This window comes from Culicoides brevitarsis, chromosome 1 (assembly GCF_036172545.1).
Source record: "Culicoides brevitarsis isolate CSIRO-B50_1 chromosome 1, AGI_CSIRO_Cbre_v1, whole genome shotgun sequence".
In the NCBI taxonomy this organism is placed as follows: domain Eukaryota; kingdom Metazoa; phylum Arthropoda; class Insecta; order Diptera; family Ceratopogonidae; genus Culicoides; species Culicoides brevitarsis.
The window spans coordinates 46258605-46282877 of record NC_087085.1 but is presented as its reverse complement, the minus strand read 5'-3'; the positions used below and the strand labels follow the sequence as shown (position 1 = coordinate 46282877).

The following is a 24273-nucleotide window of genomic DNA, read 5'->3' as shown; positions in this document are numbered from 1 at the left end:
CCTGATATGATTTCCATTAACTAAAATTCTCAAAATCAACTAAACGAAGCAATGTTAGTTAAATATTTTATTTTGTATACCTATATTACATTTGAACATTGATCATATCATCTGATCTACATTTGTATATTTATAAGAAAGGCAAATGATTAACAAGAAAAGCTTTTCCATATTTTAATTCTATAAAAGAAATGTACAACTTAAAATTTTTTCATCTTTGTCATGATTATTATTATTTTGTCCTTGTGAGAAGATTTTTTTTTTCATATCTCACTTAAGGCTCTATTTAGAGATTTTTTTTATTTATCTTACATTATTAGTCTATTAATCGTATCACGTTAATTGTTTTGTCTAAAAAAAAGTCATGTTTTTTCTTCGTTTTAGCTTTTAGAAAAAGTTATTGAATGATTATATTTTGCGTCATTTCGATAAACTTTTAAAGAATTGACTCCTTTTGAATATTTTCGTCAGACTTTTGTTATAGACAACTACCTTCTATTTTACTACTACATAAGATATTTATAAGAGTATCTATCAAACTATGACATGTGTATAAATTAGTTGATGTTTTTTGGCCTTTATGTATTTTTTTTTAATTCCCAATCTTTTTCGTGTTTAATGTTGCTACATAATCAGGTATGAGTTCTTGTTAATTATAGGAAAGTTATGTTACATTAGTGCTTTAGTGTTTTATGTGTATGCTCTACCAATTCTAAAATTTACATAACAATTCATTCAAATGTCATGAGATTCGCAGATCCATATTTGGAGTTTACTTGTCGAGTTCCATTGCCTGCAGTTTGTTTCTCTTGATCGTTATTGTTTCCCTGAAGTGCTTTCAACCACAAAGATGTCATCTCCGATGAGCTTGTTCTGAATTTATAAATGTGTCCCAAATCTTGGTTGATCAGTTGAAAAGTGTTTCCTTGTTGAGTATTTTCGACGCTTGTTGCACGCCATCCTTCGAGAGATCGAATTTTGCTGGGCTCACGTTTAAAGTCACTTCGTTCGCAACCCTTCAGGGATTTCGGCGGGAAGTAGATGAGAGAATTTGCCCATATTTGAATCCAAAAACGTTGCCATGAACTAACAGTTGGTTTCTTGCCTTCCTTCAAAATTGTTTTTCGACGAACGTAACCTTGGAAATCCAAACTATCAGATAGAGGGCTTTTTAAGCTGATGTCATGAAGTTCTTGCGGAGACTCGGGGATATCTTTGGGAGTTTCATTGAGCTCAGAATCATCTAAAAGATGACGATTTACAACATCTGCGCCTCCGTTTACAATGCCTGATTTGTTTGCAGATGAAGAACACGGGCGTAATTGAGTCTGTAATTTTTTTTCATCACATTAGATAAAGTTATTTTGCTTTAAAAATGTTAAATACATACCTGATTTTGGAAACGATGAAAAATATTTGTTCCCAAACTTTGACATTTTCTGTGTCCCGGTTTGAACTTTTGTGAGAGCAACATTCCATTTGGTCCAACAGCACTTGATGTAGCTCTCATAGAGCTTGATTTTGCGGGAGAAAGATTTAAATTCGATACTACTGATTCTTTGCTTGTACTCGGAGTGCTCGTTTGCATTTTTGGTTCAAGTAAGAGAGATTTTTTGTATTGCTCCTCTTCGAAGATATTTTGTAGTTCTTCGATGTATCGCATTGATTGCAAGTATTTCTGTATTTCCGGCTTTGCCTCAATAAAACTGTAGTCAGATGATTGGAATTCCGATATGATTCGTAAAATATTGTTCATTTTAGATTCGCGTGTTGATTCGATGTCGAGTCCCTTCGTTCGATTTGGAAATGCGAGATCAATGTAGACCAAATCGGTGAGATATAAGCCCAAATAAGGAATGCAGGGCAATTTTAGAGTTTCCAAATATTGTCGCAATGTCTCCCAATTATTGTCTTCGCTAAACAATTGCGCGAGCTTATCGAGTGTTTGCTTATCTTTCTTCGAAAGAGCATTCCATGTGTTATTCATTCGATAGATACTTGCGCTTCGTAAGGCAGAGACAATGGCGAACAACGAATGCAAATTATTGAGTTCGTACAAACGTTTTGCAATTTTTATGCAATGCGAAATTATGTCGGCACGTTCTTTGGCAGTTACGCCATTTAATATTTCTTGCACTACCCAAAAACTAACGTTGTTAAATCGTCTTGTCATTGCCACGATATTCGGCGATGTAATGCATTTCTCTTTTTTTGTCCAACAACAACTCTGAAACTCGGAGATTTGGATTGCAGCGAAAACTTGTTTGTCTAAAAGTGTCATTTGTGATGCCAGATCATCGACAGCCAAGCATAAAACATTTCCAACAGTTGTATCTACTTCTGCAACAGCTGTGATGCCCGATTCAGCACTATTTACGGAAGTCAATGATGAATTACGGGGCAGAGATTGTGATTTTATGGCAGCAATTCGTTGACCTTGCGGATGATGATGAATGAGATGATGTTTCTTTGGTGATCCCGTCATTTCCGGAGATATTGTACAGTATTTGTTGTTTGGTCTTGGCTTTGGAGTTTTATCACGAAACTTGCTTGTGTGATGACTAATTGGAGCTAAAACATTCAGATTTACAGAATAAAGTGAAAATTGTCGTCGATAAACAAAGAAACTTACCTCTTAATTTTTCACTACTCATCTGAAGACGATCCAATTCAACTGTTATTCCTTTCAATCCCTTGTCCTTTGCACTATTTGGAGTTTTATCAGTTGTCCAGTTCTCATCATCGACGAGAACAAGACGAATCGAATCTGATGATAGTTCATGAGGAAGGCCCGTATAAGCCATCACAACTTTTCGCTTTTGGACAACAAACCCACGAAATTAACACACATTTAACCGATAAATTTCGATCAAAATTGCCGGATAAAGGGATCGAAGAGAAGACTAAACAAATGGAAAGAATTGTATTGCTTAATTAGTGATTTTTTTTCTTTTGTTTTGATTCTAAGAGTATTTGAATGAGAATTAATTGAGTTGACTGAAATTGATAAGACTTTTCAAATACCGTATAAATTTTATTCAAATACCAAATCTCCTTTGATGAAAAGGTAACAACAACAAAAATATCCTTTTCTACAAATTTAAAACATGTAAAATGTCTATTTCCGCACAAAATACTGATCAATGTCGCGTTTGTCTTTGTACAACAACAGAGCTTACTTCAATACTTGATAAAACGTTGCAAGAAGTTTATTTTATTCTCTCAACTATTCAGGTAATTTTTTTTAAGAACTTTAATTTTTCAAATTATTAATAAAAAAAGTTCATTGTAGGTTTCTGAAGACGATAAAATATCAACTAAAGTGTGTCTTCATTGTGCTAAAAAGTTAGAGGATGTAAATTCGTTCAGAGATTTGTGTATCAAATCACATCGAATTTTGTTAGAGAGCTCAAAAGCAAATGAAATTTACACAGTAGTATCGTGTTTTGAAGAAAATCTACAAGAAATTGAAGAATCTACACGAATAAAAAAAAATCTTTTGAAATGTCCTCATGAAAATTGTACACAAGTATTTTTGAAGCAAGCTCGATTAGATAGCCATTTGAGAAATCATGAAGGCGAAAAACCTGAAATTTGTCAGGAATGCGGAAAGTCTTTCAATAGTTATAAAAACCTAAAACGACATTTGGAAACGCACTCTGAAATAAAACGCTTCAAATGCCAATATTGCGAGAAAACATTTCGTACATCGCATAATCTGAAAGTACACGAAAACGGAGTTCATACAAAGGAGAACAAATTCGTTTGTCATATTTGTGGCTTGAGTTTTGTGAATGCAACGGGATTGATTGTGCATCAGAAACGACATACAGATGAGAAAAAATATCAATGCAACGAATGTCCTCGCATGTACAAATCAAGATCCGAGTTGAAAGATCATTTGATTCGTCACAGAGGAATTCGAGATGTTATTTGTCCCATTTGTCAAGCAACTTTCCTCGTTAAGAAAGATTTGAAACTGCATCAAAGACAAGTTCATGATCCACGAAGAGACTTTCAATGCAACGAATGTGACAAAAAATACAAGAAAAAATGGCAATTAGAAACGCACTTGAGAACTCATACAAACGAGAGAATTTTTGCATGCTCGTACTGTGATAAAGCCTTTTTCAAGAAATTTACATTAAAAAAACATACTTTTTCTCACACAGGAGAACGCCCTTTCAAATGTACAAAATGCCCAAAAGCTTATACAGAAATTTTCATTTTGAAAAGGCATATGAGACAACAACATTCAGAATGATATCTAAAATTATTTAAAAAGTAAATTAAAGAAATAAATGAGCGAAATTTTAAACGTATTTTTGCTTCGAAAATGCTTCAAAACATCAAAACAATGGCTAAATTTTTTTAGAACATAAAAATTTATATTAACACATGAAAATTACTTTTTGACAAAAAAAATTTGACAAAATGCAATATCGACAATTTAAAAAATAAAAAATTTTGGTTTAATTTTTTTTTTTAATATTAAAATATATGTTTAGAATTTTATTCATTTTGACCAAAAGTAATTTTGATGTCCTCAATTTTTTTTTTCATTAGCCAAATGAAATAGTCCTAAACATGTTCAATATTCACAGCCCTACATTTGTGTAATAAGCGGCGTTTTCTGCTAAGTATTTTTCTTATTTTTTTGAGAAAATACACGAAAACGGAGTCAAAAAATCGTAAAAAACTTTAAATAAATACTCAATTTCATCATATTACTTCATAGTTGATCGTAAAACGTTCTTGGAAAGCAGAAAAACTTAAATAAAAAATTTCACTGCAATTATTGATTTTTTTGGAAAATGTCGCAAGATATTAAAAGTTTCTTTCACGAATGGGCTTCGAAAGCCAAATGTGAAATAAGTTTCAATACACGCGCAACTGGTCCAAAGCATCGACAACGTTTTTTGTGCGAAGTTCGTGTTACGGGACATCCGTATGTCGGAGCTGGAAATTCTACGAACAAAAAAGACGCCGAAAAGAATGCTGCGCGAGATTTTGTCAACTTTCTCGTTCGAACAGGAAAAGTTAATCCTGCCGATGTTCCCGGCGACGTTCCCGATGTAAATGCTGTTGGGCAATCGCCTGTTGTTGCCGGAGGTACTCCAATGTCTGCATTCCATTCGAATTCGAATCAGGGAGAACAATCGTACAACTATGTACAACAAAGTGCAAATGTTTTCCGTGATGGGCAAGGACCATCAGATCTTGGACAAGCTTATCGCGGTGTCGATGAACGTCAGGATTACTTAAATCGTGCCGAACAAGCGAAACAATTGGAAGAACAGGAATCTTTTGATGTAAACGCAGGCATTCACGGAAATTGGACCATTGAAAATGCAAAAGCGAAATTGCATCAGTTTATGCAAATGAATAAAATTCAAGCAGATTATCGCTATAAACCTGTGGGTCCTGATCATGCAAGGTGAAATTATTTCTTTTAAAAATATTTTTGAATTCATCAGACAATGCATTAGATCATAATAGAGCTAAAACATTGACTGAAATATTATTTTGATACGACAAAAGGGAATCGATTTCGTTGTTTTTGTTTGATACCTTCACATATGTCTGTACTGTAGAAAATTTAGTTTGATCATAATATTAAAAAAATGACTAAATACAAGTAAATAAAAGAATCAAAAGTTGTAAAATTAAAAAATATTCTACAACTTTTGTCGATTGAGAGTCAAAAAAATGATGTTCAAGCTAAATTTTCTATCTTATTGCACAGATAAACAATAAATGCAAAAAAGCAACGAAGTCGATTTCTGTCTCAATTTCGATAATGGTAAGCTTTACTTAGTTTTAGAATATTTTTCAAATATAAACTTAAACTCAAATCTATTTAGGAGTTTCATGGCAGAGATGACAATTTACGTTAAACAGTTGAATCGAAGTATTACGGGACGTGAAACAGGATCAAATAAACAGTCAGCAAGTAAATCGTGTGCATTGTCACTTGTTCGACAATTGTTCCATTTGGGCGTTATTGAAGCTTATGCAGGAACACTTAAAACGGAAAAGTATGTTTCGCTTTTATATCAAAACAAATTTGAAAACTAACAAAAAAAATTATTTTGACAGAGCTAAAGATCAAACAAAACCATATCCTGTTGCAATAAGTCCTGAAATGATAAGTCGCATTGAAAATTGTTTGAAAGATTTAAACATCAGGCCTGTAGATCATAAACGAGCTCCAATGATCAAACCTGACGAAGGGCAAGAACCACATGTTAGTCTTTTGGTAAGCTTTAATTCATCTTCAGTTTCTTTCTATTTGTATTAATTCATAAACATATTTTTTTTTTCAAGATTCAAGAAAATGAAACTGAAGCTCCGCGTCGGTATCAAGATGATGCAGGAAGTGTTATTCCTTGGGCGCCTCCGCAACAAAATTGGAATCCATGGAATGCGTGTAATATTGACGATGGATATTTGGCAACAGCAACTCTTGATCAATTAAGCGACGATTTGATTCGCGACGAACGGGATAAGAAAATGAACGATCCTGAGTTGCAAAAACGAATTGCGGAGCGTGAAACACTTCCAATTGCACAAATGCGAGGCAAAATTATGGAAATTATTAACGATAATCCCGTTTGTCTTATTCGCGGAAATACTGGTTGCGGAAAAACAACACAAATAGCACAATTCATTCTCGAAGATTACATCAATTCTGGGCAAGGAGCATACTGTAACATCGTCGTCACACAACCTCGTCGTATTTCTGCAATAAGTGTTGCTGAACGTGTTGCAAATGAACGAAATGAAAATTTGGGAGAAGCAGTTGGATATTCTGTGCGTTTTGAATCTTGCTTGCCAAGACCATTCGGATCTGTTCTTTTTTGTACCATCGGAGTGTTGTTACGGAAACTTGAAGGCGGATTGCGCGGAGTCTCGCACGTAATTGTCGACGAGATACACGAAAGAGATGTCAATTCAGATTTCATAATGGTTGTATTGCGAGACATGGTACACACATATCCTGATTTGCGAATCATCTTGATGAGTGCGACAATTGATACAACATTGTTTTCGGAATACTTTGGAAATTGCCCTGTTGTCGAAGTACCCGGAAGAGCGTATCCCGTTACGCAATATTTCTTGGAAGATTGTATCGAGATGACAAAATTTAATCCTCCTCCAGATAGTCGTAAACGAAAACGCGGAAAAGATGGAAATACAGGAGATGATGATGATGAAACTGCAGGCATGGAAATGGATGCGGGAGATCAGAATTTGAACAAAATTTTAGATGAACGCAAATATTCGCCTCAAACTCGAGAAGTCATGTCAAAATTATCCGAATCTGAAGTGAGTTTTGAACTAATTGAGTCAATTCTCTTGTACATCAAGAGTTTAAATCAAGAAGGAGCTGTATTAGTTTTCCTTCCTGGATGGAATTTGATTTTTGCTCTGATGAAACATCTTCAAATGAAACGTGAATTTTCCGACAGTTCGTATCGTATATTGCCATTGCATTCACAAATTCCGCGAGAAGATCAACGACGTGTATTTGAGCGTGTTCCTCCCGGCGTAACGAAAGTTATTCTTTCGACAAATATTGCAGAGACATCTATCACAATCGACGATATCGTTTACGTAATTGATATCTGCAAAGCACGTATGAAACTTTTCACGTCACATAACAATCTCACGAGTTATGCAACTGTTTGGGCAAGTCGAACAAATCTCGAACAACGAAAAGGAAGAAGCGGGCGTGTAAGACCCGGAATTTGTTTCACTTTATGTAGTCGAGCGAGATACCAAAAAATGGATGAACATATGACTCCTGAGATTTTCCGTACACCGTTACATGAACTTGCATTAAGCATTAAGCTGCTGAACTTAGGATCAATTGGAAAGTTTTTGTCTAAAGCTATTGAACCTCCTCCGCTTGATGCTGTAATTGAAGCGGAAGTAATGTTACGAGAACTAAAATGTTTAAACACATCCAATGAACTTACTCCTTTAGGGCGTATTTTGGCACGATTACCTATTGAACCTCGTTTGGGTCTCATGATGATTTTGGGATGTATATTTGGCGTTGGAGACGCTCTCGGAGCTATGGCTGCTTATTCAGGAACATTCTCTGAAATTTTTGCTCTCGATGTAGGACAACGTCGTTTAATGAATCATCAAAAAGCACTTGCAGGGAATCGTTGTAGCGATTACGTTGCGATGTTAACTGCCTTCCAAATGTGGAATGAAAAGCGACAACGGGGCGAAGAAGCGGAAATAAAATTCTGTGAATGGAAAGGCTTGCAAGTACCGACAATGAGAGTTATGTGGGAGGCAAAACGTCAATTGCTTGATTTGTTAAATCAAACAGGATTTCCGGAAGAAACTATGATTGAAAAGTTCTTCAATCCCGACATTCCAGATAATACATTAGATGTCGTTTTGGGTCTTTTAGCTGTCGGATTGTATCCGAATGTTTGTTATCATAAGGAGAAACGTAAAGTACTGACAACCGAATCTAAAGCAGCATTGATACATAAAACTTCTGTCAATTGTAGCAATTTGGCTGTTACTTATCCATATCCATTCTTCGTTTTTGGCGAGAAAATTCGTACACGAGCTGTATCTTGCAAACAAATGTCGATGGTATCGCCGATCCATTTACTTTTGTTTGGTTCCAAAAAAGTTGATTTTACACAAAATCAAATTCGACTTGATCATTGGCTTAACTTTGAAATGGATCCGTATCAAGCGTCTTTGATTTGCGCTCTTCGCCCTGTCTTAGCAGATTTGATAACGCAAGCTGCTGAATCTCCCGACGAAGTTCTCAATTTGGATCCAAAATATCAAACAGCTGTTGCTTTGATCAAAGATTTGTGTTTGTATGATGCAGGAGATTATCAGATTGTAAGAGAACAAGGAATTGGTCCCAACACGCAATCAAGACCTCCGAGAAGCTTTGGAGGATCAGCAGGCCCTTCAGGATATGGAGGAGGAAAATTTTCCCGCGGCGGATATGGCGGAAATTACGGAGGCAATAATCGTTCAAATTGGTCAAATGGCGGATATGGAAATCGCGGAGGATATCGATCTGGATATGGAAATTCTGGATTTGGCAACTAAAAAATATTCTTTTGCTTAAATTATATTTCAAAACTTTCTTACTGAAAAATTCAAAAAAATAAAATAATTTCATTGAACTCTTATTGAGATCATTTTTTGTATTAATATGAATATGTTGAAGGCTTCTAATTTTTTTCTAACCTGTTTGAATGAGGATTATTTTATTCAAGCTTAAGATTCATCAAATATGCTTTCAAAATGAAAATTATGTATTTTTTACGTATTTTTTATTTGTCAGTATTTAAGCTTAAGAACCATCCAAAGAAATTTTTTATAACTTTTGTACAATTTCAAGCTTAAAAATCATCAAATATGCTTTCAAAATAAAAATTACGTATTTTTTACGTATTTTTTGTTTGTCAATATTTAAGCTTAAGAACCATCCAAAAGACATCCAAATGCATTTTTTTAACTTTTGTTCAATTTGAAGCTTAAAAATTATCAAATATGCTTTCAAAATGAAAATTACGTATTTTTTACGTATTTTTTATTTGTCAATATTTAAGCTTAAGAACCATCCAAAGACATTTTTTATAACTTTTGTACAATTTCAAGCTTAAAAATCATCAAATATGCTTTCAAAATGAAAATTACGTATTTTTTATTTGTCAATATTTAAGCTTAAGAACCATCCAAAAGACATCCAAAGGCATTTTTTTAACTTTTGTTCAATTTCAAGCTTAAAAATTATCAAATATGCTTTCAAAATGAAAATTACGTATTTTTTATTTGTCAATATTCAAGCTTAAGAACCTGCATTTTTTTAACTTTTGTTCAATTTCAAGCTTAAAAATTATCAAATATGCTTTCAAAATGAAAATTACGTATTTTTTATTTGTCAATATTCAAGCTTAAGAACCTTCAAAAAGACATTAAATGAACATTTCTGTAATTTTTGATGAATTTCAATTTATCCGTATTTTTTGTTAAATTTTATGTTTGCTTTTAAACTTTCTGATTAGTTTTAGTAATGTCAAGGGACAAATATTGAACTTTTGTCATTTAAAATATCCTTTCATATGCATTTACTTACCTTGAACTTGTTTTTCATTCATTTTAAAGGATGATAAAATGCAAATCATTAGCATAGTTTAGGAATCTATGAAGCATTAACATTAAAAAAAAAATATTGTCACAAAAATATTTATTGATCCAATGATCCAACTATAAAGTTTTGATTTTGAATGTATGAAAAGATAAACTTTTTACCTCAAAATAAACATTGAATTTTTTAACTATTGAGCTCTTCCAAAGTTTCTCCAATTAAATTTTATCTACATACTCGTTCGTTTATCTATTGTCTAAAGAGAAAATGATAAAAAAAAAGTGTTCATGAAATTTATTGATTGCTTACCAACACAACGTTGTTGCTTGTTTCACGCCTAACATGATGAAATATATCGGGAAAAGTTCTGCACAAATAAGCTCGAATCTCAAAAATGACATCATGATTAACGAAACAGAAAAGAACCGACACGCAAAATCCCTGTAGACTAATTAAAATCGCAGCAATTACTTGATAATATGGCTCAATAAAGGATCCTGGATCAGGTCTTAAAGGCAAAAGGACATTTTGCAAGCCAAAAAGAGGAACCTAAGTAAACAAATGTAAAAGAACAAAGAAGATAAAAGCACAAATATGCAAATAATTACCAAAATACACGTTGCACGAGCCGCCTTTCTTATGCCTACAGGAGTTGTATGGCCTGTGCATGGATGGAGTTTCGTTAGTAATACTTTGATTACATTGATTAAAAACACTGTAAATATTTAAGAAGAGATTTGGGGATAAAATTTTAAAGTTATTTCGACTTTTCTGTCTTAACAGAAAGACAAAGTACTTACATACGGAAGCAAATAGTGAAATTGTGACAGGAATTGTAAGAATCCAAATGTATTCACTTTCGTGCATCCAACAACTACAAATATTTATATGGAAATCGTGTATCACGTGTTTGCCAAAAAAAAAAACTTACTTGTCCGTGTCATCGTTTGAATGAGAACGCATATACGTATAAATAGTCATGACACACAATGGAATTCCCCAACCGATTGTATAAAACCACTTTAATGCAACATTATCTTTGACAAAAACCACGACCAATACAAGATGTAGGTGCAATCCCTCGCAAAACATCCACATATAATTCGACAACATAAAATAATGTATGAACAGATGTAGAATGACACACCAAGTCTATTGTAACGTGATGTAGATTGGCAACATTGTTAGTCGTGGCATGTTAATTAATTTGCGGAAAATGTCAAAATATGTGGTACGGTTTCAAAAAATGAAAGAGGAAGAGATTATATTACTTACAGGATTTCCTATGATAATTTCAGGAACATCGACGACAAATTTGTACCAACATATCCAAAGTATGCAACTCAGAATGAGAGACAAAAAAAGTTGAACATGAATGCGAATCCTTGTGCATTTCAATCTCCTTGAAAAAATAAAATACACAATTATATTGTGAAAAAAAAAAATAAATTCACAATAATGCACCTGAAGCAGTAGAAAATAAATAACGAAATCAATAAGGTTAGCAATGAAACAGTGTAGCCAATTACATAGAGATCATTTATGAATTCTCTGAAGCGTAGGTCGTCTGTATCAACGCACGTTGTATAATTGGACCACGTTTTATTTGATTCTGGATGAACGAACCACGTTCCATCAGGCTTGCATCTATGTTTTTCATCACGATCATCATCAAGGACAAAGAAATTGAGTGAATAACAATTATAATTCTATAAATATTAACGATGCAATACCTTTTAAATGCCAGTTGTTTCGGATTAAATCCTTCGAGGAAGTTGGGGCATTTTTGCCAAACAGTTGTACCGGCGGGCGTTTTGTTCCAACAGGCAAACCCATCAAAAACTGTTGGACAATAACGTATAGTTGATATTGTCTCATCTGTTGGCGAAGCTGCTAAATAAATAAACAAAACGCTTGTTTAGTGCATTGCGACAATAGAATGGAGACGCCTTGTTATTGGTAAAAAATCTGTGTAACATGACATCAACATCCAATATCGTTCAAAAGAGCAATAAAGACAAACATAACATTTGTCATGAATGAAAGATGTCGCTTTGAAGAAGTGAAAAGAACGAATTCAACACGTACTGCACTTCAAATTCCATAAATAACGAAATATCAGTATGAAATATTGCGAAAAATATATCCATGCCAATATTTCGCAATATATTTCCATTCGAAATTATCGAGCATTTCAGCAATATTGAAGTATCGCAATGGACCAGATGTGTGTGCACATCGGTGTAAAAAGGTAAATGTAACGAGTGTTTATGAATATTTAATAAACTTTTGTTCAACCTGTTCCTGTTCTCGTTATCTCTGCGAAAAAATAAATGAATTGAACATTTGACCAACGGTAGAACGGATGTTCGTTCATTAGCGAGAAAGAGCAACAGGAAGCTGAAACTTTTTAAATTTACGTCAAAGAGGGTTATTTATGGAGGTTGACAATGTCAATTTATAAAGCGAATCAGCTTTAATTACCAAAGGCTTTCTTTTTGTTTCAAACGAATATTTAAAATAAGTTAAAGCCCTTGATTTAAATGCATAGCACGTTTTGAAAACGTTCTCTCAAATTACAAATAATCTTTTCTTTCTTTTGCAAAACAGCGGCAAAGATGATGGAGCATGTCAAGTGAATTTTATCATCATTTTGATACACTGTACAATGATGCATTTTATATTTCTTTTCTTTTTTACAGATTGAAATGTTTATTAGGCATTAGAATTCTTCAGTCTGTTACTGTCATAGCATTAAAGTCCATAAAATTCTTTTTTTTTTAATATGATTATATGGAAGGAAAGATGCGACAAGACTTGCAATGGAGATGAAAGACATCACAAAAGCAAAAAGAGAAAGAGGCAAAAAATCTAATTTGCAATGCTGATACGTTATCTAAGGTGAATGCTAATTCAGGATTACAGTCAAAAATGAATCAACTGTTGATTAAAATTTTGCTACTTTCGTCGCCATTCAATTTTAATTTAAGATTTCAATGCTAATCAAGAGATTATGTGTTCATTTATGCTGGTCAAAGATATCGTCACTTACCATACTCCTGTTCTTCTATTTTAAGACAATTCAGCAGAATATTGCGCAATATTTCACGTGCACTCCATGTCAATTTAGCATTACTTATGTTAACGTCATTAACTGCCTCTTCCATTCTTTAGCTGCCTGTAATTTCAGACAAAATGAAATCTCGATCCGTTGTATTTTGTACTTGTTCTTTCCACAGTTTGTTGAGAATTTATTTTGCACAGACAAAGAAAATTTATAAACACACCTTTGCCTGTTCGTGTACGACGCGCGTCTTGATTTTGAAATAATTACGTATCCTCTTTCACGGGGTAGGTCGTGCTAAAAGCGCATCAGAGTTAATTATTGAGATGTTTCAAGTCGATTATCTGATAAAATTTGTTATTCTGCAAGATAATGAGAAAGAAAAATGAATTAAAATAGGGGAGGCTTAAGCAAAAATGTTGTATGTATTAACTTTCAAAGACAGCGAAACAGTCTTGTCTTCCCTCGTTTATGTTTTTAGTCTTGTTGCAAAAATTTCATAAAATAATAACTTGATGATTAGTTTTTTTTTTGCTGGAAAATATGATTTAATTAAGGAGTAATGAAATATTTGAACTTTTAATTGTGGTTCATTTAAGTTCACGTTTTTTTTTTTATTTCACTTTCCAGCTTGTCACAAGCTAATTTTTTAAAAGGTTTTTTGCTCGACCATCTGGCAAGATAGAAGAAAATGCAAAAAAGATAGAATAATTTAATTTGTCAAGAGTTCTGTGTAAAACGTTGAAGCAAGTTAATTGAGCAATTTATTTTGAATTGCCTGACAATTGAGGTTTGTTTGTTTATTCCTTTGTATCAAGAAAAAGAAATGCTTTTCTTTCAGAAGAATTTCTCGATGATTTGAATCTCTTTAACAATTTAAAACCATTGTTTTACGATAAACGGTTACCTGAGGTCTTCATTAATTGGTTTTACATAGTTGGTTTTTGAAAAGTTTCTTAATTAAAAAATTGTCTTGCTTTATATTATCGATTTACGGAGATTTATAAGAGATTATCAATTACTTGTTGCTTAATTCTTCATATTTCCACAATTTTATTATAATCTTTTTCTTACACTGTGTTTTGCTCATATTTAATGTTACGACGCTTTTTGTATACAGAGTAATTCGTTGCTGCAGGCTCAAAATACATACGATATTGTCCGACATGTAGAGAAGATACGTGTCATCAAATTTAATGGCGTGTTATTATTGAGTGCCAGAATTGATGTTGTGATTTTCTCATATTATGAAGATATTAAAGAACGACGTCGAAATCTGTATTATTTTTTATTTTACTTACAAAATCAATTTTCAGAATATTTTTTTACGTCATGGTTCGTAAAATGTTTTAGCTTTCATGTTTAATGTCTCCCTTGAATGGATAAATGATCCGATTATCTAACCGCTTTTATAAGAATTTTCGAGTGTTTACTGATAAATTATTCATATGAAAAAGTAAATATTTGAAAACAGTGATGAATTCAAAGATTAAACTAATGAAAACAAACGAAAATCCCTTAGATTTAAATAAGCTCAATTATTCTTTTGTGAAAATTGCTAAATTTTAACCTCATTTCTTTAATTGTGCAAAAGTATAATTGTTTATTTTGGCCAAAAAGGAAATGAGCAGCACTTTTTTGTTATTATACAATTTAGGTCTAATGATTGGGCAAATTATTGCGAGATATAAATTTGAGATAAAAAACGAATATAAAAGCAACTGAAATCGATTGACATTTGCATACCAAAAAAAAATATCAAAATGAAAGTTCTATTTGTGATTTTAGCATTTGTCATATTGGAAAGCATTGTAAGCAATTGTTTTTTAGTCAATTTGTGTTTTAGTGTGTTTTACAAATATATTTTTTTACAGTATGCTGGAGAGCTTCCCGATGAATTTGTCATACCAGAAGCCTTTAAAGAAGAAGCTAAAGCATTGAAGAATAAAATCGATGCTCTTAACTTGCCAATGACAAAGGATGGCAAACATCCTGACATCTGTAAAATTACGGATGAAAATTTAAAAACTGAAATTTTTTCATTTTTAACAAAAGTTAAAGCTGCTGGGGGAGTTTTGCCCACTCCCGAATGTTACTGAACAAGGCACAATTTGAATCATAAAGTTGTTCAAGTTAAAAGTGCGAAAAATAAATTTCATTTTCAAAGACAAAAATTTTAAGAAAAACTTTTTTGCCAATCAAAAACATATTTAAAGGATAATTGTAAAGCGATACCAAAGACACAAGTTAAAAGAAAAACTTTTGCTGTGCTGCTGAGAGAGACAATATCATGCCATCTTGACCGTTATCTAAAATTAATTTATGTGTATATCTAGTCAGAAGACAAACTTATTTGACATCAAAATATTTTGTCAGAAAACTGACATTTGCGTTGAGGTTAAATTCAATTATGATGGTCTTAGACAAAACAGCTTGTTGAATTTAAATAGTTCACGAAGAAGGATTTTTTTTTTGTAAACGAAATGCGAATTTTTTATTTTTTTTTTGACAAATTGTATTTTGTACTTTATTTTGTATTTTAAAGTTGTTATGTAGATGTTTTGTATAACTATCTCAACACTTGGAATTTCATTTAGGTAGTTAAGTAAAACTTCTAATAAAGTAATTTAATGATTACCTCATTTAATTAGATAATTTTATAACGACAATTTGTCTCGTTATTGATTTTGTCACTGTATTTTCGTGTATCAGATATCAGATACCATTTTCATGGTGTAAAATCAAAAATATTTTGTCTGGCTCAACAGATAGAATGTCAAGATGATAAGTTTTGTGTTATTAGGTTGGTTGATTTGCATTTGAATGTTTGAACGAAAACTCAAAAAAAAAGGTAAAGAGAGAATTTTCTGACAGCTGTCAATTTCTTCACTTTCTTTTATATTTCATTCCATATGAAGACCATAAAAACTTTTCACAAGTCATACACAAAAGAATAGAGCTAATCAAAGCACAATACAAGATAACTGTCTGTCAAGCATGATTTCTTAAAAGTATTTTCTCTATCTTTTAACTACATGTCATAAGAATTCATCATTATAAGGAGCTTGAACAGAGATTTTATGGTTCATTTTTATGTCAAAACTAAAAAATATTTTTACGATAATTTATTTCATTATGAATGCATCGTAAAGTTTTCAACTGAATACTCTCGACTTTTGATGAATGACTATGATATTTACTCCACTTATACAATTAGATATGGAAACGAAATTTTGCACAAAAATTTTCCTCAAAGCACAAAACATATCTAAATTCCTGAAATATACATATTTTTCGGCAAAGAATTATTCTTAACTTTTCATATTAAATATTTTTCATAGTAGAGGTTCATAGTAAACTTAAAATATTTAAAAGAAAAATTTTTTCATCATAAGTAAGATGGATATAATGATAAAAATAATTCAATAGAGAAAAATAGAGCTACTTATGTCATTTAAAAAAAAAATTGTTACTTCGAAGAGAATATTTATTAATTAAATTTATATAGATTTCCGACGTTATTGACAAACTCAATTTTGATTTGAAGTTGAAAGCTTATTTTTACATGTGTTATTAATTCTGTCATGCATATGATACGGCATATGAAACTTCGAGTTAATGTCAATAGCTTGTTATTCGCAAACTAAATCAGGCAAAATTTCATAAGTTTGTCATAATTTTTTTCTCTCAATTGATCTGGAAATGCTCTCGATAGTAAATATTTGTGACTGAGAAAATCTTTTTCTGATTGAAAATTATGTCTTGCATGCAAGTTTCATGTTCATAAATAAATATGTTATTCATATAATATTGACATTTACGACCATACAACTGAAGTATGAGAGAAATCAAATGATCAATAAATAATATTTCTATCGGATATTCCTTTCATGTGGTAAAAATATTACGTTTTTTCTCTGTGAAAATAGTAGAAAAAAAAACAATATGATTGACTGTATCTCATATGTCTGTATTTTTTTTTGTCTGCAATGTAAATGTCTGTTGAACCAAGTAAATAAGTTTGTCAAATGTAACAACGTGTTTGCACGTAATGCATTTATGAAATACGGATAACAATAACCATAAATAAGTAGTAATATTGCATCAGATTACGTTTAGTTATTTTTATCCTTTTCTATGTTCAAGTCTATGGCGAAATCTACGAAAAATATTTTTTTCTTACTACTCTAAAGTAAACAAGAATTCAATTTATTCCACATCCTGTCTCATTTTAAGTGCATTCTCAAGTTGCACTGTGTATGGAAGTATCCGGCAAATCGAGTTCAATAAATAGTGTGAATTATATCTGTGTTTTCCATAAAAAAATGGTAAGAATGTTTATCCTTTAAAATTTAAAAATCCGCAAATCAAGTAGTCAAATTCCCTTTATCAATAATTTCGCTTAAAGCATTTTATTCAAATTTTGAATATTATCTTACTCCTTTAGGATTTGTCGACGCAACTCATATTCATACATAGATATTTATGAGCACTCTCTAATGTCAAAAAACATTCTATTGTATCATCAATATTTATTAACATAGGAATGTGTCATTGGGAGGAAAAGGATGGTAACGATTATAAAATAGTAATGTGTAAACCAAAAGACAGGTAAAATTTTCTCATACCTTTATAAGGACACGGAATGTAATATATGCGGTCTCTTAATGTTTTTATTACGAAATTTACAGAGATGTGAAACGGATGGAAAACGTGCTCAATTTAAAGGTTACAATAAATAACATTTAATAATGTGTCAACTCATATTATCAATATTTCATATGCAATAACTTCCATTGGGAGTGTCAATCAGTCAAAAAGACGAAACCAACAGGTAAGTTTTAACCATAAACATAAATAACATTAAACCGCAAAGCCATCTAAATATAAAGTACTTTATCCAATTCAATATTTGTATAAAGATTACTATTGAATTTTTTAAAGTAAAAATTATATGAAATACATCGCCTTTTCTCTTATTTTCATCATATCTTCTTTGTACAAAAAGGAAACAATACAACTTTTTATACGTGTTCGAGTTTTTTTTCATATTTAAATCACGAACCTCCTATAAAATAGATAAATTGATTTTAAATTGAATAACTCATGATGGTTGTCTTTCTATATTTTTAGCATTTTCTTTTATAAAATAAATAAGTTTAGAGGTTAATATCAACTATTTATATTCTTTTTGCTTTCTTAAAAATACATTTAGCATCTTGCTTTTCTGGAAAGAGTAAATTTGTTTATCCAAAATATATCCGCTATCAATCAAGCGGAAATGAGCAGGCAATAATATGATTATCTCCATCTTTGCATCCAAATATATATGTACATATCGCTTCACAAACAAAAGGCAAGACTTAAAAAAAAGATGAAAACGTTTTTTTTTTATCAACGATGCGTCGTCATTCATTTCTTTTTTTAACATATACATATTTTAAATGTGAGCAAGTTTATCATGTACGTTTTTTTTTGAGTTGATATTGAGTCGGAAAAATAAAAACTGACAACAGCAAATTTTCCATAAGAATCATCAATGAACTAAACGAATTGTTATTGGGAGGCTTATTGTCTGACAAAAAGTAACATTGGATGATATCAATGTTGGCAACATTCATACCAACAATAATTTGTGTCATTAATTATGTTACTTTTCTCATTGAAAATTTCCTTTGATGTAATTATTACTTAAGTTTAATGTATATTCTTTTGCGATACTTTTTTGCACAAACATTATTTATCGTTTTGTTTTATTTATTTGGTGTAGTAAATTATAAATTGTTTAAAAAATTTTCTAATTTGCACTTATTTTAAAATATAATTATTATGCAAACCAAAAAAAAATTATTTGAACTTTTAAAAACTGTATTTATTAAATGAAACGCGTTACAGACAATCAGACCGGAGCCATGTGGTTTGTTTCTCACTTTGTGTACTCAAATTAGTGGTTTATTATGGGTTGAAAATTGACTTGAAAAAAAAAATTTAAACAAAAGTTTACACTTTTCAGATAAGAATGTTGTTTAATGAAAAATAATATAACATAAAAAAAAATTCCAAAAATTTACAAAATTTAATATTTTAAATTTTAAATTTAATTTAAAAAGTTTTTTTATGTTAGATTTTTTTTCATTAAACAACATTTTTATCTGAAAAGTGTGAATTTTCTCTTTTATTTCAAAAATTTTATCGTCCAGCAACAAAAGTTGGCATGACATGTTATTTGATTATATTCATTTATGTATATCTCAGCTAATGATAAACAATTCAATAAAAATAAATCATTTTTGAAGTTTCATTCGAATGTTTGTTGTGAGGAATAAATAAAGAATCATGTGCGCTTTATTTATTATTTTTTTTTTTGAATTTCGGTACAAGCATCGACATTCACAGTAAATATAAACATGAAAAACCATCGCAAAACGTTTCTACATTTGTTATAATTTATTCAAAGAGAGGATCTTGAGACATTTCTTTACATATAAATCGCATTAATTTTGGGTATTTTTCCAAACAGCTTCGATATATTTTTTTCATCCTTACGACAGATACTTTTAATTTCCCACGTACGCATATTATATACTTCTTGACAACAAAAGAAAAACCTTTTGTCATTTATTAATGATTTCGTAAATATCTTATATGTATTTTCTTGTTCGTTTAGTTTGTTAGACTTTTTTGCGTCATTTTACAAAAAGTAAAAAAAAAAAATTGATGAACAAAAATCAAATTCAATTTACGAACCTTTATTTACACACATGATATATTTATCTTTTTCTTACTTATTTCAGAAATAACTTCAAATTATTGTCAATTAGTGATTTGTATATTTGTTTTTCCATTCATTTAATTAATTTTTCATGTGAATTTTCAAATTGTAAGTTCATTAATTTGTTATTGCGCCCTACTTTCAGTTGCAAAATTAATTAATTTTTTTTTCATAACACTTCCTTTAATTGTTGAAAATTTTTGTTTGTCGAATAACATTAACAGTCCAAACGGAGAAAATTTGTCTCAATTTGAAAAGTATGCAACAGTTGATTTTTTTGCGGATTTCCTTATTTTTTCCCGATCTGATCACTGTCACTGCTGAAACATAACTGAAAACTGTGAAAAAAATTGTGTAGAGTGGCGTCTGCAATGCCTTTATATTTTGCAACGCAGTCTCTCTGTTGTCAGTTAATTTGTACGTGAGGACGAGGATATTGTATAACATACATAATATGCCGGTTGAGAAAAATTGAGAGAAATATGGTGAGAAAAGATTGCGCGATTTTTCCTGTGGTGAATTTTTCTCAAAATATATAAAAATATTCGAACTGCACAGAAAACAACTCATTGAATGTAACAACTAATTTAACTCGAAATCGCAAAATAAGCTGATATTGTTGTCATTAACAACAAAACAACTGACTACTAATTATTTTTGCCTCTTTGTCGTACAAAAAAAAAGATTTTAGAACGCGAATCAGAGATACCAATTTAATCATCTTGAGTGCATCGAAAGCTCATTTATCTAATTAAGGCAGTAATTATTTTGTTTAATGTCGATAGTTAAAATAGTTTTTTCCTAACTTTCATCATGTTGAAACACATTAAAAAGTTCATTGTATTATTGTTTTTTTGCTTTCCTTCGTCGCATCTAATCAAGTTTCGTTCGTCTAAATTCTGCATAACACATGAATCTCTCCGCGCCAAGACAGACATCGACTTATCGGATCTCCGTTCTGTTAATTGGGAAATAAAGTATCATCTGCAGTCGAAACGTCGTCCTGTCAATCCTTTTTTCAATGTTTTCTATCCCGAAAATGATCTTTCTTGTCTTACGTTTCGCACGAAATTTTTGCTCAACAAAGGATTATTCGATATTTCTTGTGGTTATGCGGAATGTCGAATCGCATCGTTTGCAATGAATCAATTAACACCCGGAAAGTTTATGTTACATCCATACGCTGATAACTCGGATTGCTCGCAAGTTTCAAGTTGGCAAAAATTTTATATAATTGACGGAGATCCCGAACGCTTTCTTCTATTATACTGCTGTTACATTCAAGAAGGACGAAAAATTGAAGGAGGATATTTGTTAACGCGTGTTGGATTAAATTTCACAGAGGAATTTTATAAAAAAGTAATGTACCCAATATTGCTTATTGCAAATAGGAAGGAAATCATATCGTCTGATATTGCAACTACTTCTTGCAATTGTACAGATTATTGCGCATATTATGAGATTAGAACCGAATGTCATGGCGTGACACAAAAAGAATGTATTTTAAGAGTCGAACATTTTTATCCTCACATTGGAATCATTGGAGCATTGACGACACTTATAGTTATAATTGTAATGTACTTGTATGTTAAGAAACCAATCAAAGTTGAATGATTTATGATAAAAAAAGCTCGTTATGATACAAATATCTTCTCTTGGATCAAATAATGACTTTATAATTGCCGTGTTTCAAAAAATTGAAAAAGCTCATCTAACGAAATATATCATTTCGTTCAATTTTGTCATCAGATTCACACGAAAAATGTTCAGTAACTTTCAAAAACTTATACTTACGAGTTTTTTCTTTCATCTGTGTATCGAAAAATCACTTCTCATAAGATTTCGTTCTGCGAAATTTTGTGCACCGTACGAATCGTTGCAAGCAAAAGCCGATATTGATTTGTCAGATCTCAATACGGCAACGTGGGAAATTAAATATCATTTGCCATCAAAACGAAGTCCTGTCAATCCTTTTTTCAACGTATTTTATCCTGAAAATGATCTTTCATGCATTACGGTTCGTACGAGATTTCTTCTCACAAAAGGAACAATTGACTTGTCGTGCGGCTCAAGTGAATGTCGTATCGCAACATTTGCATCGAACGTTATTAAACCCGGAAAATTCATGATTCATCCGTATGCTGACGACGCGGACTGTGCAGATGTTTATAATTGGGAAGGATTCAAAATAATCGACGGAGATCCTGAAAAGTATTTATTGTTGTACTGTTGTTACATCAAAGAAGGGCGAAAAGTCGAAGGAGGATATCTTTTGATTCGTGCGGGATTGAATTTTTCGAGTGCTTTCTATAAAAAAGTTATTCGACCATTGACACTTATTGCCAATAAAAAGGATATCATTGCAGCTGATGAGGAAGGTTCGAGTTCTTGCAATTGCACAGACTTTTGTGCGTATTATGACATTCGAACGCAGTGTCGCAATGACATAGAAGAGAAAGATTGTGAATTTCAAATAGAAAATTTCTATTACCATACTATCGTTGTTGGGATGTTAGTGTTAATTATAGTTATATTACTGATATATCTATTCAAGCATCAGTGACCATTCAAACTAAATTAATGAGATCAACATTAATCGACGTAAGTGCACTTTATCTCGACACTCATCATATAATTGACTTTTTCAAGCTAATCATTAGATTTTTTTTCAGTTACTTTGTTTAACAGCTACAAGTTGGTCAAAAATCAGGAGAAAAAAAAATGTTAAAATTTTTTCTCTTAATATTTCTAATTTCATCTTTCTTCGTGAAACTATCATATCTGATAAGATTTCGTTCATCTAAATTCTGCCTGACACACGAGGCGTTAGAAGCAAAATCAGACATTGATGTAACGGATCTCAATACAGCAACGTGGGAGATCAAATATCATTTGCGTTCAAAACGATATCCCATCAATCCATTCTACAACGTATTCTATCCGGAGAACGATTTATCCTGTTTGACTTTTCGTTCGAGGTTTTTGCCGAATAAAGGAAATTTCGATATATCTTGTGGTTATTCCGAGTGTCGTATTGCAACATTTTCACGGAATGTCATTACTCCGGGAGTGTTTTTGCTCTTGCCATTTGCCGATAATCGTGATTGTTCCGGCGTAACAAGTTTGAAAGAGTTTCGCATCATTGACGGGGATCCCGATCGTTATCTTTTGCTGTACGGATGTTACTTGCAAGACGACACAAAAGTCGAGGGTGCCTATCTTTTAACACGCGCTGGCCTCAATTTGTCACAAGCATTTCTGAAAAAAGTCATGCGCCCATTAACTTTGATTGCGAATAAAAAGGATTTTATTGTTTCCGATGTCGAGAATAGCGGCTCATGTAATTGCACAGATTACTGTTCGTATTACGAAATTAGAACGCAGTGTAACACGGAACAGTTCGACAATGAGTGTGAATTTGAAATAGATTATTATTTCTATTACTTTATCGGAATTGTGGCAATATTGCTAACGATAATTGTGATGTTAGTAATGTACATGTTCAAAAAGCGGTTACCCTTTAAAATCGAATAAATTTATTCATGATATTTTGATTTGTTTGCGTAGCTTAATTTTTGCTTAGCGACACAAATTTCCTGTAAACATCTCAAATAATTTTAAAATAAACCAAAATTCAATATTGATATTCGAGTGCGAGCGTCAAGGAAACAATAAATCAAATTTTATTCTATTTATGTGTATTTGATGAAAAAAAAAATAAAAAAAATGAAAATAGATTTTCTTTTTCACATGAAATTTTTCATCTATCCAAAAATTAATCAACTTGAGTGCACAAAAACCCAATTTTTATCATTTTGTAACCAATTAAGTCACATTTTATCTCAGATCAAACAATTACTATCACGAATTACGAAAGTGTTGGTCATTACAAGTGTTTCCAATTTATCACACATATCAATTCTCTCAACAATCGCTTTTCAGTCAGACGTATTTTCAAGTTTTCGAATAAAAGTGAAATGTTAAAATATTTTTCAAAATTTCTTTTTATCATATTTTTCTTTCAACTGTATTTACAGCCATCATTTCTTATCAGATTTCGTTCAGCAAAGTTTTGTTTGCCAGATGTATCACTTCAAGCACGCCCTGATATTGATTTAACGGATCTCAATACAGCAACATGGGAAATTAAATATCATCTACGTTCAAAACGACATCCGATCAATCCGTTCTTTAATGTATTTTATCCGGAAAACGACTTGTCTTGTTTGACATTTCGCACGCGTTTTCTCCCCAACAAAGGCACATTTGATATTTCCTGTGGATATTCCGAAT

General features: G+C 31.6%; 4 protein-coding genes across 6 annotated transcripts; 2 read left to right on the top strand and 2 right to left on the bottom strand.

Annotated features, from left to right (window-relative positions):
- Positions 1-340: 340 nt before the first annotated feature.
- LOC134827384 (ras-specific guanine nucleotide-releasing factor RalGPS2-like) lies at positions 341-2942 on the bottom strand. The gene is made up of 3 exons (XM_063839992.1): positions 2633-2942; positions 1391-2571; positions 341-1328 (listed from the first exon to the last, which is right to left on the bottom strand). The coding sequence occupies exons 1-3, from the start codon at positions 2802-2804 to the stop codon at positions 732-734; spliced, it is 1950 nt and encodes a 649-aa protein (XP_063696062.1). The 5' UTR covers positions 2805-2942; the 3' UTR covers positions 341-731.
- Positions 2943-3055: 113 nt separating this feature from the next.
- On the top strand, positions 3056-4589 carry LOC134827390 (zinc finger protein 501-like). Of its 2 annotated transcripts, XM_063840005.1 has the most exons (3): positions 3056-3234; positions 3293-4284; positions 4567-4589. In XM_063840005.1, the coding sequence occupies exons 1-2, from the start codon at positions 3115-3117 to the stop codon at positions 4262-4264; spliced, it is 1092 nt and encodes a 363-aa protein (XP_063696075.1). In that variant the 5' UTR covers positions 3056-3114; the 3' UTR covers positions 4265-4284; positions 4567-4589. The 2 variants fall into 2 exon arrangements, with proteins under 2 accessions (XP_063696075.1, XP_063696074.1); XM_063840004.1 differs by lacking the exon at positions 4567-4589 and having other exon boundaries at positions 3293-4337.
- Positions 4590-4629: 40 nt separating this feature from the next.
- LOC134827380 (dosage compensation regulator) lies at positions 4630-9184 on the top strand. Of its 2 annotated transcripts, none has more exons than XM_063839986.1 (4): positions 4630-5437; positions 5865-6038; positions 6100-6259; positions 6328-9184. In XM_063839986.1, the coding sequence occupies exons 1-4, from the start codon at positions 4815-4817 to the stop codon at positions 9097-9099; spliced, it is 3729 nt and encodes a 1242-aa protein (XP_063696056.1). In that variant the 5' UTR covers positions 4630-4814; the 3' UTR covers positions 9100-9184. The 2 variants fall into 2 exon arrangements, with proteins under 2 accessions (XP_063696056.1, XP_063696057.1); XM_063839987.1 differs by lacking the exon at positions 4630-5437 and adding an exon at positions 5783-5803.
- Positions 9185-10277: 1093 nt separating this feature from the next.
- Positions 10278-13311, bottom strand: LOC134837944 (calcitonin gene-related peptide type 1 receptor). The gene is made up of 9 exons (XM_063853340.1): positions 13197-13311; positions 11878-12037; positions 11609-11791; positions 11420-11546; positions 11076-11296; positions 10945-11018; positions 10753-10859; positions 10454-10693; positions 10278-10400 (listed from the first exon to the last, which is right to left on the bottom strand). The coding sequence occupies exons 1-9, from the start codon at positions 13309-13311 to the stop codon at positions 10374-10376; spliced, it is 1254 nt and encodes a 417-aa protein (XP_063709410.1). The 3' UTR covers positions 10278-10373.
- Between the last annotated feature and the right edge of the window lie 10962 nt (positions 13312-24273).

Coding starts and splice junctions, on each gene's coding strand:
- LOC134827390 (XM_063840005.1), top strand. CDS start 3,115: ATGTCTATTTCCGCACAAAATACTGATCAATGTCGCGTTTGTCTTTGT. Junction 3,235..3,292: donor TTATTCTCTCAACTATTCAG/GTAATTTTTTTT, acceptor AGTTCATTGTAG/GTTTCTGAAGACGATAAAAT.
- LOC134837944 (XM_063853340.1), bottom strand. CDS start 13,311: ATGGAAGAGGCAGTTAATGACGTTAACATAAGTAATGCTAAATTGACA. Junction 11,297..11,419: donor AAATTATCATAGGAAATCCT/GTAAGTAATATA, acceptor ACGTTACAATAG/ACTTGGTGTGTCATTCTACA. Junction 10,694..10,752: donor CTCGTGCAACGTGTATTTTG/GTAATTATTTGC, acceptor TTGTTTACTTAG/GTTCCTCTTTTTGGCTTGCA.
- LOC134827384 (XM_063839992.1), bottom strand. CDS start 2,804: ATGGCTTATACGGGCCTTCCTCATGAACTATCATCAGATTCGATTCGT. Junction 2,572..2,632: donor GAGTAGTGAAAAATTAAGAG/GTAAGTTTCTTT, acceptor TGAATGTTTTAG/CTCCAATTAGTCATCACACA. Junction 1,329..1,390: donor TTCATCGTTTCCAAAATCAG/GTATGTATTTAA, acceptor AAAAAATTACAG/ACTCAATTACGCCCGTGTTC.
- LOC134827380 (XM_063839986.1), top strand. CDS start 4,815: ATGTCGCAAGATATTAAAAGTTTCTTTCACGAATGGGCTTCGAAAGCC. Junction 5,438..5,864: donor GTGGGTCCTGATCATGCAAG/GTGAAATTATTT, acceptor AAATCTATTTAG/GAGTTTCATGGCAGAGATGA. Junction 6,260..6,327: donor AACCACATGTTAGTCTTTTG/GTAAGCTTTAAT, acceptor TTTTTTTTCAAG/ATTCAAGAAAATGAAACTGA.